Raw genomic sequence first — 15,546 nt, 5'->3', positions numbered from 1 at the left:
AGGCAACTAAGAGTTAAGAACATTTTTACCACTACGACCAACTTACATTAATGCAAAGGAGCACCAATTTTAGCCACATGATAATATTTGCTGTCGTATTACAAAGAGCAAACGGTTTTATTTTTACCACATTTACTCACTTTCTACCCTTTCCCCAAAACCTCTTTCCTATTTTGAAGAAAATTTTCTTTTTGTGGTTTCATCCCAATCAGGCTGGTAACAACAGCAGTACCGCACCTCCAAAGGTTTGGAAAACCTGACAATTTGCCATCCTGACAACATATGCAATTAATATCAGTAATGTGTACAAATGTATTTACCTACCACTTTAAGATTTGTAAAGAGATTTACAAACACTACATCATTTGATCCTCTCACCTGTGGTACTTAAGTCTAAGATTATTCCTATTTTGCAAATGAAGGAAGTAAGGCTGAGAGAGGATAAATGATTTGCCCAAGATCAAGAAGATAATAAAAAAATGAGAGGCAGATTTTAAACTCAGGTCTTCCTGATTCACTATGCCACCCCGCTGATGGGACGGGGAATCCTTCTTACATTAGGTGTCCAAGAAGGAAGAGGACTAAGTTTGCGTGAATCAATGAGGGTCACATGGTAAAAAATGTATTTTTGCAGGGTTGGGTTTTTTATTTTTGAGAAAAATATAAACTACTCCATCAACTTGTTTTTAAATTTAGGAGTAAGGAACAAAACTATGTAAGGAATATATTAAATGATATTTTTTTTAAAACAAGTGTGACATAAAAAGGGAAGGGGATGAACTAGAGGTATGACAGAAAGGGCAGAAAGGAAAAGAAAATGAGATACGCTGATAAAGTAACAGAAAAACAAAGGCAGGACAGATGAACAAAGAAAAAAGGATATCCACAGCACAAAAGTCAGCTACCCCTCCCCACTCAGATCCACTCACACGCCAACAAAAATGATACACAAAGCCATAGCCTGCAACAGACTTCTCTGGAGTAACCATCTTTTCTCCTCTGCCTTTACCCCTCACACCGTTTTTGTGCTCTCTGAGGACAATGTCACTAAATACTTTCGATCTGGGCTGCATTTCACAAGGATAAGCATCAATAAGATGGTCACCTTTTGGTTGTTATCTGGGTTTTCATTAATGGATTTTATTCACAGCATCACGGTATCAAAGGATCTGCATCAGATGTGGGTTATGACACTGGGATGTGACCTGGGGAAAGTCCTTTAACCTGTTTGAATCTTTTCTTCCTCAACTAAAAATAAAGGAGTTAGACTAATAACAAAGATTCCTTTCCACTCTAAAAATCTATAAAGTTTCTGTTCCAACTATTTTGGAAATCAAACAGACCTTTGTCCCATGGGTATTTTGTAAACTATGATGCGATTATAGGATTCGGAATACACAGTATTACTACTTACTTTAACCTTGGGAGACCTTGGGGCAAGTTGTTTAACACATTTCACTTGTCTTGTCATTTGAAACAAAAAAGAGCTGAAAAAGGGGATCCCTAAAGCTCCTTCCAACTTCCTATGATGTATGAACAATCAGTATGAAAAGACTATTTTACAAAAATTATTTACAAACTTAACTGACAGCCTAAATTCATGGGTTCATTAGAACCCGATCCATTCAAAGCAGCTTTGCTGTGTTTTCTCAGTGTTTTGGTGATCATGCTGAGGCAAGCGGACAAGTGAAATCTGTCTGTGTGCTCTTCAATATTACCCAGCAATGATTTCATTTTTCTTTTTCAAAAAAATAAAAACAAAACACTTTAGATTTCTATATCTAAAATAAAATCAGGCTAAAAATAGTAAATAATAATAAAAGAATTTAAAATAGTAAATATACTACGAGTGAAATGTCCAACACAATCCTTATCAGGTCCAGGTACTAATTACTCTTGCTCTGGTAAATACAAAGCAAAATCCTATTAAACTTTATTTTTTTCCATTTCCTACAATTTTTTATTACATAATTTATGAAGAGTCCTTTCCTCTTACCAGTATTCACTAAAACAAAAAGTATTAAAAGGATAGGGCTGCTGCACAATTCCAACCACAATAATAACAGCCATATAGCTGAATTCTTAAGATATCAGTAAATTAAAATGCGGCAGTTAAGATGAGTTAAACAAGCTACATTGTTGAGTCATTTCAGTCCTGTCCAACTCTCTGGGACCCTATTTGAGGTTTTTTTTGGCAAAGATACTGGAGTGATTTGCCATTTTTTTCTCTAGTTCATTTTACAGATGAGAAAACTGAGATAAAAGGGGTTAAGAGACTTGCCCAGGGTCACACAGCTAGTAAGTGTCTGAGGCCAGATTTGAACTCACGTCTTCCCGACTCCAGGCCCAACATTCTTTCCACTCATGAAATCCTGAGACTCATCTCAGGATTTAGTGACTCATCAATACTTTGGACACATGTTAATGTTCTCATAATTTTCATAATCAAGTTCTTCTTGGATTAGATTCCTTACAGATACCAAATGTTGAAATAACTGTGTGCCTGACAGGAGAAAAGAGATCTCCACAGTGAACTTCATTGCTACTTTCCTCTCATCGTTAGCTAATACGGTGCTAGAGTAGAAGCAATGAGTTTTTTTTCCCCTAGCAGATAGTAAGGAGGACAGAGGTTATGTACAGCATGACAATAGCTTTGCAGATGCCAACATCATAATAGCTGAGATAATAGAGTAATGTGGAATTCAAGGGTGAGAGCACCAAGAGACCTGCATCACCTCCTTTCCCCAACATATGTCTCTGATAAAGTCAGTAATAACCTATCCAAGCCTCCAGTGACTAGGACAGAGAGGATTATAGCCAGTGATCAGTCTACCGCAGTGCTCAGATACAGACAGGCTGCTGGGAGCAGACCCAGGAACAAGGTACTTGACAGTCCAGTACAGAGACGCCCAGCCTCAGAGCCAGAGCAGTGGCTGGAAGATAAGTGGTTACACTGACCTCTAGAGGCAGCCTGATCCAGGGTCAGACCACCTAGGCATTGAGAAAAGGAGCCCACTGACTCTCTCCATCCTATTCTACAAGATCGTAAGACTCAGGTACCCACTGCCATAGTCACACCATATCTGCTGGAAATTCAAGATCAATCAGCCACATTTGACTAACTGAAATGGTAATTATGTGACTATGCCAAAAAATATTACACTAAACACTGGGTATACAAAGATAGATACAATGTAAGTTTTTCTATGGACAATTACCTATATTATCCACCCCTCTGGACACGGGAGATGCGTATGAAAAACACCATAGGGGCAGCTAGCTGACACAGTGGATAGGAGATGGGCTCTGGAGTCAGGAGGACTTGAGTTCAAATGAGGCCTCAGATACTAGCTGTGTGACCCCAGACAAAAGTCACTTAACACTGATTGCCTACAAACACACACACACACACATATGCGCACTATATAACAAAGTTTGTGTTACTAGTAAATGATTTTAAATGTATTCTTCAGACTTATAATTGGATCCTTTTAAACCAAAATATAAAATGAAATGAAAAAAGAATTGTTAAGGCCTGAAATGTTAGTATTTCTGTATATGCAAATAAAAAAAAAAAACAAATTTTGGGGGGAAAAAAAACAAGATTAGAAATAATGTTTCTCCCATTCCCTCCACCAAAAATCCTAAAGAATACAAAAAAATCTGATGGCATGAAATCATAATTTCACAACTATTCTTAACATGCCTACGTGATGCTAAAACTCCAGATGGTCAAACACTTCTTTCAGTAATTTCATCCATTTTTCCATATCATAATAAATATAAGCCCACACTGATATAAAGTAAACAAAACCTACTGATTAAAGCCCAAACTGGCCTGAACAAAAAGAAAGAAATATAAAAGGTAAGCATGATGGTGTCTCTGGGATGTACTTTAAGATAATTTGTGTGAGAAGAGTAACATGAATTTTGTAGGTTTGCCTAAATTCCAGGCTAATTATAACCAAATCTTCTTGCTGCTTCTTTTCTTTGTAAGCCAGTTATATTTGACACCAAGTCCCTAGCAACGCCATTAGAATCAGCCAATGAGGACAATCATGTCAGTATCTTCCTAGCAGAAGAGCTGGCGGAATCCCAAACAGTGTTTATTTTCCTTTTCCTGAATATCAGCACCATGTCCTCTATTTTAAAAACCTAAATTGAGGATCGGAAATGTAGCTAGCCTGTAAGCTGCCCTATATACAAAAATAAATTAATCAGAAATGACCAATTTAATTTTTTCCAATTTAAATATCCTAAAAATAATTATGAAAAGGAAACCACTGCACCTATTCTACCATTCATATTAATAGTAACAACAGCCATTTACTCTTTGTATAATTCTTTCTTTTACAAAGCATTTTTACAACTAGTATCACATTTAGTCCTCAAAACAAATCTGTAAATTAGATAGGGCATGTATACCTACATATTTATCAAAAATCAATAACTGATAAAATTTGCCTCATTCAGCCCTGTAAAGAAAAAATAAAAAATTCTACAGTACAAAGCAACCAAGAGGTACGCATATGGAAACCTTTTTTTCAATATGTGATCTTAAAGGAGATAACAGACACACCTATCAACCACATGAGTTGTATTAGAAAAACTACTGGTAACTTATTTTTTTTTAAAAAAATTGCTTTTTGAAAATTTAATGTGAACAGACCAATTATGTGAATGCTAAAGATTATTTCTTAACTGTTTCAATCTACTGACTGCCTTGTTCCTTCCCATCCCACCCCCACATAACTTGCTTTTCTTTAAAGAAAATGTACTATAGGGAAGCTGCTGAAAGTTTCCCACAAGCTAGAGTGCAAATGTGTAAGTGTGCCTAAAAATTCGTAAACCATAAAACAAAAATCACAAACCCATATTTCCAAAGAAATGTCTGACACTCTAAAATATTTTACACATTTTTCATAAAGCCTATGCCATCAAAATGTCTACCTATAATTTTCTAATACATACTAAGGCAAAAAACAAAATTTCTCTATAATAATGGTATCCAAGGTTCCTTAGCTCTAAATCCATGATCCTATGATCAATTAGCCTCAGTCATCTAAATATAAGAGATTCACAACAGCCATTCAGAAAAATAGCAAAATGTGGTTTTGTCAAATAAGAACTTGAATTCTTTTCACCAGCCATCAGTTCTATTGGTGTTCAATGCAAACAGGGTTCTTTGGGTCACCATTTTTTATATGGTTGGTCTGTAGTCACAATACAACCTTCTAAGAAAATTAGGCTTAGCTGAGTCTATGGCAAAAATCACAGAGCCTTTTACTGTTCATGTAATATATAAAGTACAGAAGAAGATAAAGATAATTCACCATTTATGTCAGCTGTAACTTAGGTACTCAGAAGTAGTAGATTTATAGAGAGTTCTACTGAACTGAAGGAATCATGTCTACTCAGAAGTATCCAAGCGGCACACAGGCAGTCACTTGCTTGTCAAACAGGACTGTCCCATTATCTCTTTAGTTCTCACAACATCCATTTGAGGACAAGGAGGTTAGTATAATTATACTCATACTGAATCTGAAGCATAGAGATGTTTTGACTTGCCCAAGGTCATTCAAGAAGTCAATAAGAAACCCATTTTTCTTAATTTGAAGACTATGGTCTGTGAATGAACTGAAATGGTATTAGATGTCTTTTAGGTTATGAAGAGAATAGTACCAGTGTTTTAAAAATAACAGAAGACAAATTTGTAAGAATAAATTTAAAACATAAAAATAAAGTGTTTAATATTATTTTCTATGCCCTATACTAAATAATAATTATGATGACATATTCTAAGAACATTCTGATAATATATTTAAGTCTGCAATCTAAGATATCCCATGTAAGTTTCAATTTACGTGTATTTGCCTGCAGGTCTGCTCAAAGTGAGGTGAAGGAAAATCTAGTGTTCAGAACAGAGTTACTAAAAAAAAAAAAAAAAAGGCTCCAAATAACTGTAATAATACAATTGGATAACAGAAGGGAACCATGTTTGTTAGAAGGTTGTTTTGGGATATTTCATTCAATGGGTAACATAGGTACCACTGTCTTTTAACGTCTTTACCATTCCAACAAAGAAGTATCTTTAAACGTACTTTTTAGATAAAGTAATTGTAAAAAGAATTTACTTTAGATTGAACAAAGGCCTAGTGTACTTTAATAGGTATTCAATAAATATAAAATGCTTTGAATGCCTACTAAACATCACTTAAGCTAGTCATTTAACCCCTCTTTGCCTCAGTTTTCTCAACTATAAAATGGGGATAATACTAGCACCTACTTCAGAATAAAATAATATTTGTAAAACACTCAGCACAGTGCCCGGCACATAGGTACTCAATAAATGGTTGCTGAATGATTTAAATGAACCAAGGAAAAGAGAATATAGCTAAAAAACAGTTAAGGATAAAATCTGGAGGAATGCCCACATTTAGAGAGTAGGATAAAAAAAAGGCATAATCACAGAAGAAATTTCATGAGAATGCAGTGTCATGGAAATCAAGGGCAAAGACATTATCCAGCAGGGATGCAATTAACTGTTAAACCTGCATCTCCAATCCTGACCTATTTCCAACAACGAACTATAACCTTTCTCCACTGGGATATCTTGTAATCAATGATTTTACATTAAATATGCCCAAACTGAACTCCGTCCACTTACACTATGTGCCAGGCACTCTGCAGAGGTGTTGTAGACACAAATACAATTAATGAAAAAATTCCTACTCATCAGGAGCTGGCATTCTCCTCTTTTCCCCCAAAATATTTTCCTCTCCAAAACTTCCCCCAAGCTGAACCTAGGTATCATCCTTGCCTGGTCCCTCTCTAGCTTATCCTCCAAATTAATCATTTCACAAGTGACACCGAGTCTTCCTCTGCAATACCATCCTCGCTTTTCCTCTCCTTTCCCACTAGAGCCACCTCATCCAGGCTCTCATTCACCTCTCCCTCAAGCTTAAGTAAGTTTCTTCCTGTGTCTTTACTTGCATCTTCCCCAGAGAGCTTTCACACAAGGCTCAGAATAATCTTCTTAAAGTATAGGGGGAACATCACCCCCATTCCACAATTTCCTATGGTTCCCTATCACCAAATTAAAAAAAAAAAACGAAACTACTTAATCTAGCTTTTTAAGGTGTTCAATAATCTTGTCCTTATCTACCATTCTAGCCTTCTCACTTGCCTTTACACATTTTATATTCCACCTAAACTAGACTGTGCATCATTCACCAAGTCCTCTTGCTCAATTTTCCTACGTTAGTGCCTCTATTTATTCTATACCTATACCTGAAATAGTTCTCACCCAATATAACTGCTAAAATCCTCCCTATTCTTCAAGTCCCTGCACGGGTCCATCTTTTATTTTTTAAGTTAATCTATTTATTTTTAGTTTTCAACATTCACTTCCATAAGTTTTACATATTCTCCCTCTCCCTCCCTTCCCCCCTCCCCAAGATGGCAGGCAATCTGATATAGGTTCTACATATAAATTCCTATTAAACATATTTTTCCATTAGTCATGCTGTATAGGAGAATGAGAACAAATGAGAGGAACCATAAGAAATAACAAAACAAAACAACAAACAAAAGGAAACAGTCTGCTTTGCTGCGCATTCAGACTCCATAGTTCTTTCTCTGGCACTTTCCGTCATGAGTCCTTTGGAATTGTTTTAGGACCTTGCATTGCTGAGAATCAAAGTCAGTCCTCACACACTGTGGATGTTACTGCGTACGGCGTCCTCCTGGATCTGCTCACTTCACTCAGCATCAGTTCATACAAGTCTTTCCAGGTTTTTCTGAAGTCCAACTGTTTGTCATTTCTTATGGCACAGTAGTATTCCATTACCTTCATATACCTCAACTTGTTCAGCCATTCCCCAGTTGATAGGCAATTTCCAGTTTGTGGCCGCCACAAAAAACTGCTGTAAATATTTTTGTACATGTGGGTACTTTTCCCATTTTTATGGTCTCTTTAGGATGCAGGCCTAAAAGTGGTATTGCTGAGTCAAAGGAAGGGTATACTCATTTTTCATAGCCCTTTCTGCACAGTTCCAAACTGCTCTCCAGAATGGTTGGATCAGCTTACAACTCCACCAACCATAAATTAGTGTTCCAACTTTCCCACATCTTCTCCAATATTTATCATTTTCCTGTTCTCTCATGTTAGCCAATCTGATAGGTGTGATGTGGTACCTCAGAGTTGCTTTGATTTTTATCTCTCTAATCAACAGTGATATGCAGCATTTTTTTTCATATGACTACAGATAGCTTTAATTTTTTCCTCTGAAAACTGCCTGTTCACATCCTTTGACCATTTAACCAACTGGGGAATAACTCGTATTCTTGTAAATCTTACTCAGCCCTCTATATGTTTGAGAAATGAGGCCTTTATCAGAGACACTAGTTGTAAAAAATTCCTTCCCAGTTTTCTGCTTCCCTCCTAATCTTGGCTGCCTTGGCTCTGTTTGTGAAAAAGTTCGATTTAATGTAATCAAATTATCCATTTTGTATTTCATAATGTTCTCTTTTGTTTGGTCATAAATTCCTCCATTCTCCATAAATCTGACAGATAGACTATGGTGCAGTGGATAGAGCACCAGTGCAGGAGTCAGGAGGACCTGAGTTCAAATCTCACCTCAGACACTTGACACTCACTAGCTGTGTGACCTTGGGCAAATCACTTAACCCCAACTGCCTCATCCTGGGTCATCTCCAGTCATCCTGATGAATATCTGGTCACTGGATTCAGATGGCTCTGGAGGAGAAGTGAGGCTAGTGACCTGCACAGCTCTCCCTCACTCAAAACAAAGTAAAGTGTAAGTCATGTCATGATTTCTCTGATGGCATGGTCTTCTTTGGCAAGGAAGGATGAACACACAATTGGTTTATAGTATCAGACTTTGTATCTAAATCGTGTACCCATTTGTACCTATGGTGTCAGATATTGGTCTATGCCCAGTTTCTGCCAGACTATTTTCCAGTTATCCCAGCAGTTTTTGTCAAATAGTGAATTCTTATCCCAAAAGCAGGAAATCTTTGGGTTTATCAAACAGTAGATTACTATAATCACTGACTACTGTGTCTTGTGTATTTAACCTATTCCACAGATCTACCCCTCTATTTCTTATCCAGTACCAAGTAGTTTTGATGATTGCTGCTTCATAATACAATACAACATCTGGTAGGGCTAGGCCACCTTCCTTAGCATATCTTTTCACTAATTCCCTTGATATTCTGGATCTTGGTTCTTCCAGATGAATCTTGATATTATTTTTTCTAGTTCCATAGAATAATTTTTGGTAGTTTGACTAGTATGGCATTGAATAAGTAAATTAATTTAGGTAGAATTGCCATTTTTTATTATATTAGCACAGTCTACCCCATGAGCAACTTATGTTTTTCCAATTATTTAGATCTGACTTTATCTATGTGAAAAGTGATTTATAATTATGTTCATATAGTTCCTGGGTTTGTTGTGGCAGGTAGACTCCCAAAAATTTTATAATGTCTACAGTAACTTTAAATGGAATTTCTCTTCTATCTCTTGCTGCTGGGTTTTGTTAGTTAACATACAGAAATGTCGATGATTTATGTGAGTAGATCCATCTTTTTTGTAAAGCCTTCTTGGTATTCTCATCCACCTAGAAATAATCTCCCCTAATCTCTCATACCATTCTGTTTAGACTTCTCCAAATACTTATATAATCAACTCTATTATTGTTATCAATCAAGCAATAAGCATTTATTAAGTATCTACCATCTACCTGGCATCCTTCTAAGTGTACTGAGGATACGAAGACAAAAAAATTAAAGTCACGGTTCTTCTCTAGTTGACGTTACATCAGGTGAGCTATCACGTAGATAAACAAATATATGTAAAGGTCTTAGGGTCAACAAAATGGCAGACTGGACACTTTCCCAGACCCCCTTAACTTTTAAACCTCCCCAAAACATTAAATCTTCCCCAATTATACAGCAGTTGCAGCTGAATCCACAGGACAAAAATGAGAATCACAACCACATGAAATCCTCATGAATTAATACAAGAGAGCACTAATCCTTCAAGCATTCACTCAAAACTCCTCACCTACTAGCCTCTGCACTCCTAGCAGGGACCACAAAATGACGTCTTGTCCTAGGACCCTTCTTTGGAGAGACTATGATGTCATACCTTACCCCCAACTATCCAACCTCACCTACCAGCCAGCAACAAGCATAGGATACTGATTAGCCAGTCACCAAAAGAAGAAGGACAAGAGAAAAACGTGTTGCCTTCCACCAGGCGCTTCCCCAAAGTTGGGGATCCCAACATTACAAAAGCTACGCCTGGAATACCCTCTTCTTTCAAAAAGTGGAAGACACTCACTAAGATCGGTCCAAAAGGAAAAAAAGAGACTCAAAGTAGGGAATGTCACAGAGAAACAGCAAGCTCCACTGAACTCAAAAAGAAGGCTGAAACACAACTGACCTTGTCTTATGCCATCACAGACTATTCAAGGCAAAGACCGAGTGCTGAACACCAAATAACCTCAAGTGGAAAGAGGTATTTTATACCTCACCCTCTGGGGTACGTATCCACCAACAAGGTGGTAGAAACAGACAGTAAGAAACTGGGTAAAATGTATAAAAAATGCTGAAAGAGGAATAAAACTAAATCTGCAAAGAAATTACAAGGCTCTCAACAAATGATACAAGACAAAAGAAAACCAATCAATGACTGATAAAACACAGAATCCTGAGAAATTCCAAGAGATCATAATTTTTTAAAACTCCAAAATGGTTCAAAAGAGAAACAAAATAAATAAGCAACATAAGGAATTAATATGTCAAATTTTATAGCTCTCAATGCAAAAGTAAGACTCAATTAACAAATTAGAAAAAATTGAAACTTTAAAAATTGAAGGAAAAAAAGGAGACTTTTTCTCCAAAGAAGCTGGAGATGTTAACAGATTTAGAAAATGCCTAATGAAAGAATAAGGAATAAATAAGGAATAAATTACCTCAATATTTGAAGGTTACCTTAGAAAAAAAGGAGAAAGAAAAAATGAATGCACAGAGTAAAAGAAAAGGACCAAGAGATTTTTTACAAGGAGATAAAAATGTAAACAGAATTTAAAGAAACAGAAGTGAAGGTAATGGAACAGAAATGAAACACCATAAAGAACCCTCCCCCCCATTACCCTACAAGTGAATCAGTGTATTCTGGGGGGACAAGACAAAAATGCAGAGTGGTAGGTACAGGGAGTCAGGGTGTATGTCAGAGAGGAGTAGGTGATACACCCTTATCAAATCCATGAGTGAATAGCAGCGGGATGCTGACTTCCATAGCTTGTCTGAAAAAAAAGAGAAACTGCTGGAGAACAGAGAAGGCAACAGAGAGGAGGGAATAAAATGGGAGGGGGGGATTGAAGTGAGTCTCTGTAACTTGAAATCTCAAAGAGCTGCCTACAGGACAGGGAGGAACACTGCCTTGTCAAGGACCACACAGTCAGTATATAAAAGAGATGGAGCCTGAACTCAGGTACTCTGGGTGTAAGGGCAATTAAAGTATGATCTTTTGCTGTTTTAGTATGATCAAGTATAATGCCTCTGTTTGTTCCAGGATCCTTGATCTTTTAGACTGTAAGGCCAAGGATCTGGAAGGGGGAGTGTGATGGCAAGCCAAACAGGATCTTCTGCTGTTTCTGTTTTAGTTTAATCAAATGCCTCTGATTGAATCTTGCCTTTGTCAATCAAGAGCCTTTACTAGGAGTAAAGTACAGAAACAAGAGTCTCTTGTTTCTAGAAACTAGAAACAGTATATGTATTTTTAAATATTTTAATGTGATTAAATATCTTCCCCACCCATTAATGGGCCTGCCCATTAAGAGGAATTTGATTAGGGAAAATCTATGGGAAAGCCCACACCTTTTGTTAATGAGGCACTGGTTCTCAAGGGTTGTGATGTCCTTTGGCTCTAAAAAAAAGGTATAAATACTCTAAGTTGAGGTTTTACTTTGGGGCTTACTGACTGGAAGTGTCTGTTTGGCCAGATGAGGTCTCTGGGAAGTCACTAAGGAGCCCCGCCCCCCTCTGCCCCTCACTTGGAAAACCCAGATATCGGTGTTTCCCTCTTAGTAACTATGGTCAGACAATGGGCTTGTCTGTCGAAGGTCAGGCAGAGGAAGCCATATCTGTTCATCTTTGATTTCTCTGTATTTTCTTTGAAGTTCACGGTGCTGACTCCCCTGAACTCAGTGAATGATGTATGTGCTTGATTAAAGTGACTGTTAACCCCTCAAAAGTTGTCTTTCCTTTAATGAATGCAGATCTAATAACCTGTGATAGCAGGCACCCCTATGTATTGTAGGGGTGCTTACTATTTCCCTGGGATATACCAGTTTTCGATCCACTATGCCATGTCATCTTTCTATTACATAAAAAAATGCATTACAAAAAGCAAGTGAGAAAGTATCTAACTGCTCCTCCTAGTTTCCCTTATTGTAAAAGGCAGTTGCGTTTTCTACCAAATTTAATGTTTCCATAATATATGCAATAAAATTGCTTGACTCCCATCACATAGAGTGCAAATAGTCTCAACACTATTTGAATGTAAGTTACTTATGGGCAACATCCTTTGCCATCCCAATTCAAATACCATTTAAAGATTTTTTAAAAAATCTTCAGGATGTCTAAAACACACATTTTAACAGCTGTAGGATGCAGTTGCCCTCTCCATATCTGATACAAAATTTCTTACCAAGTTACGCTTTTTTAATGGCAGAAAGTAGTAATAGTGGCAGAAAGAAAACATCAACGCGTAGCAAGTAAGAAGCTCCGTGTAGAAGCACAGCTGCAGAAAAAGCCAATGATTATCTTCACCAACACAATTGTTAATCCTGCAGAGAAAAAAAACAGAAATAAATGAAAAGGCTAAATTTTAAAACTAGAAATAGGCCAATTTTGAAACGTTCAGAAGTAGGATCTGAAGAAAAAGAAACTATAATTTTACTTATATTCCAACCACACATGTGATTGCTAGAACCACTGAATACAAACAGGAAGTACTACAATGCAAAGTAATACAATTGTAGAGCATTTTGTACCTTATATACTTTATACTGAAAGAACAGTGGTGTACGTGAAATATGATTTCACATAAATTATTTTACAAGGATACAGTTGAGATCAACAGGGCAAGTCTCCTCCCCATTTTGCAGACAAGGAAATTGAAAGTGAGGTCACACAGTGAAATGAGTTAGTGACACCAGCAGGACGACGATCTCACTGCTTTGACTCCCACTTCACTGGCTCCTCTACGATAATAAACATTTCTACGTTCTAGCAAAGGGGCAATGCTAAACCAGAAAAAAAGGAACTTCTCCAGAGCTGTTCTCTGACAGTATTATTTCTTGGGAATCAAAGTACCATAATTAGAAAGCACCTTGTCACATCTGGACATAAGTTTTCTTATTTCGGTATGCCTTTTTTTCCCACTCTGTTTGCTTACTTTTGAAAAACTAGTACTATCCTCCCAACAAATTTTTCTGTCCATAGCTTATTTTGTGGGGTGAGAGGGAATGAGAGAGAGCAGAGATTTCACCATATCACATTAACCTTTTAATGAACAGTATCACTTTGGAATTTTATTTTAAAACATATTTGTTTGTTGAATAGTCTAACTAAAAAGTTAAAGAAAGAAAACTGCCTACTTCATTATTACATATGTAAATACAGTCCTAGAAAATTTTTAAAAGACTTGGCATCAAACATATTGACAATTACGAAGCTCAAGTCCAATTATACATATTAACTACTATAAAGCTCAAAGCCAATTAGACATAATATACACTACAACTTCCCCTGAAATTATTAGCCTGATAATTCATCAGACTAACAGAAATGATTCACTCTGACTCATTTTCCTTACAAAAATAACACACCCTTAGTTGTTAAAAAAAAAAAAAATAGGAAAAATTACATCATATCTTCACTAGATCTTTTCCTGATCTTAGAAATATTTCCAGAATATACCTGCTAATACGAATAAGCTAATTCCAAATATTTTCAAAATGGCAGTTTAAAAGAAGAAAAGATTTGTGTTTAGAACAAAATTAAATAAAACACTTTTTATCCTAAACATTTTCAATTTTTTAAAACCTAGCTAATTTCTTCACTACCAAGTAGCAGTTGAACTGCATAATTGCTCAATTTATTATAATTGTTCAATGAAGATCCTAAGGCCACTATGATAAATAATTCTAACTTATTTCATCATATCATATATTACATTACTATGTTATCCACTGGGGAAAAATGATACAATAGCAGCTAATGTTGAAGAATCACACTCCTGATGAATTATCATTTTTGATTGTTCTTTGTGAGAAGAGTTTTCTGCAATTTCATTTTCTAATCCTAAATGTAATATAATCTAGTAGAAATAGAAGTATTTGTGTTATCACAATAATAAAATAAAATTAAAATTTACCTTTAAAATAAATTTAAATTAAATTAAATAATTTTAAATGCTAGGTTACATAAGAGTCCATTTATGTAAAATCTTTAACTCTACAAAACACTTTAAAATCCTGGTGCTTTAAATATTTCGATTTTCATCTCTACCTCCCCTTCCAAACAGTTCACGTAGCAATATCTGGAGCATTTAATTTTAGATTTCTGTAGATTAGGGAATCTACTTATAAAGTTATAAATTCTCTTCTTCCTCATCTCCACCTCCTAACTTCCTGCCTTTCTTTAAGTCACAACTAAAATCCCACCTTTTACAAGAAGTCTTTCCAATTGCCCTTAATGCTAGTGTCAACCCTGTTAATTACGTGCAATTAACTACGTATATAAGTTATGCAACACACACCTGTATGCACTGTGTGTACACATACGTACACAGGATAAACTGTAGATAACATGTTCGGTGTCTATACATACATGCATATATCCATCTGTATGTAATAAGTGTGTATAAATAAACATCTTCTGTGTATGTCACTGTTTGCATGTCTCCTCCATCAGACTACGAGGTCCTTGAGAACAGAGACGACTTTTTGCCTTTGTTTGTAACCAGAGAACTTAGCACAGAGCCCAGCACACAGTGAGCATTTCATGTTTACTGCCTGACTGATGATAAAGAAAGGATCTCATTAAACATCTGACACAGACAAAGAAAACCTAGGCTACTTCCTGAACGAAGACAGCAAAATCAAAGGGCCGTCTGAGCTTTGGGCTTTGCATCTTTAGGTTGCTAAATGAAATGAAAGCGCCCAGGGAAGATTTCCCTAAGTGGCACTAACTTTTCTAACTCACTTCATCTTCCCTATCATCTTTTCTTCTCCCATGCCCTTAACTATGTGAGTCAATAATCTTAGCCTTATAGCCTCATACACTGAAGGTCTCATGCTCTCAATACAGTAAGGCTAGATGAAATATCCTTACTCCATTTACTTTCCCCCACTCTCCCACATTCTAAGAAGAAGATTACAAATAGAGAATAAGTTCTGCACCTACATAACTAGTGATACGTAGACACTTTGTCACCCAAAATTCGTT

The 15,546-nt window shown here is 36.4% G+C and overlaps 1 protein-coding gene across 2 annotated transcripts in view; it reads right to left on the bottom strand.

Moving 5' to 3' along the window:
* Positions 1 to 15,546, bottom strand: part of ZDHHC21 (zDHHC palmitoyltransferase 21) — a 54,343-nt gene that overhangs the window by 16,013 nt on the left and 22,784 nt on the right. For both annotated transcript variants that reach the window (XM_072656251.1, XM_072656261.1), the window contains one exon: positions 12,743 to 12,881. In XM_072656251.1, the coding sequence (XP_072512352.1) occupies positions 12,743 to 12,881 (139 nt within the window). The remainder of the gene's footprint in view (positions 1 to 12,742; positions 12,882 to 15,546) is intronic.

Source organism: Notamacropus eugenii, chromosome 1 (genome assembly GCF_028372415.1).
Source record: "Notamacropus eugenii isolate mMacEug1 chromosome 1, mMacEug1.pri_v2, whole genome shotgun sequence".
NCBI lineage: Eukaryota > Metazoa > Chordata > Mammalia > Diprotodontia > Macropodidae > Notamacropus > Notamacropus eugenii.
Note: the sequence above shows the minus strand (reverse complement) of the source record. Positions and strands in the feature narration are given on the sequence as shown.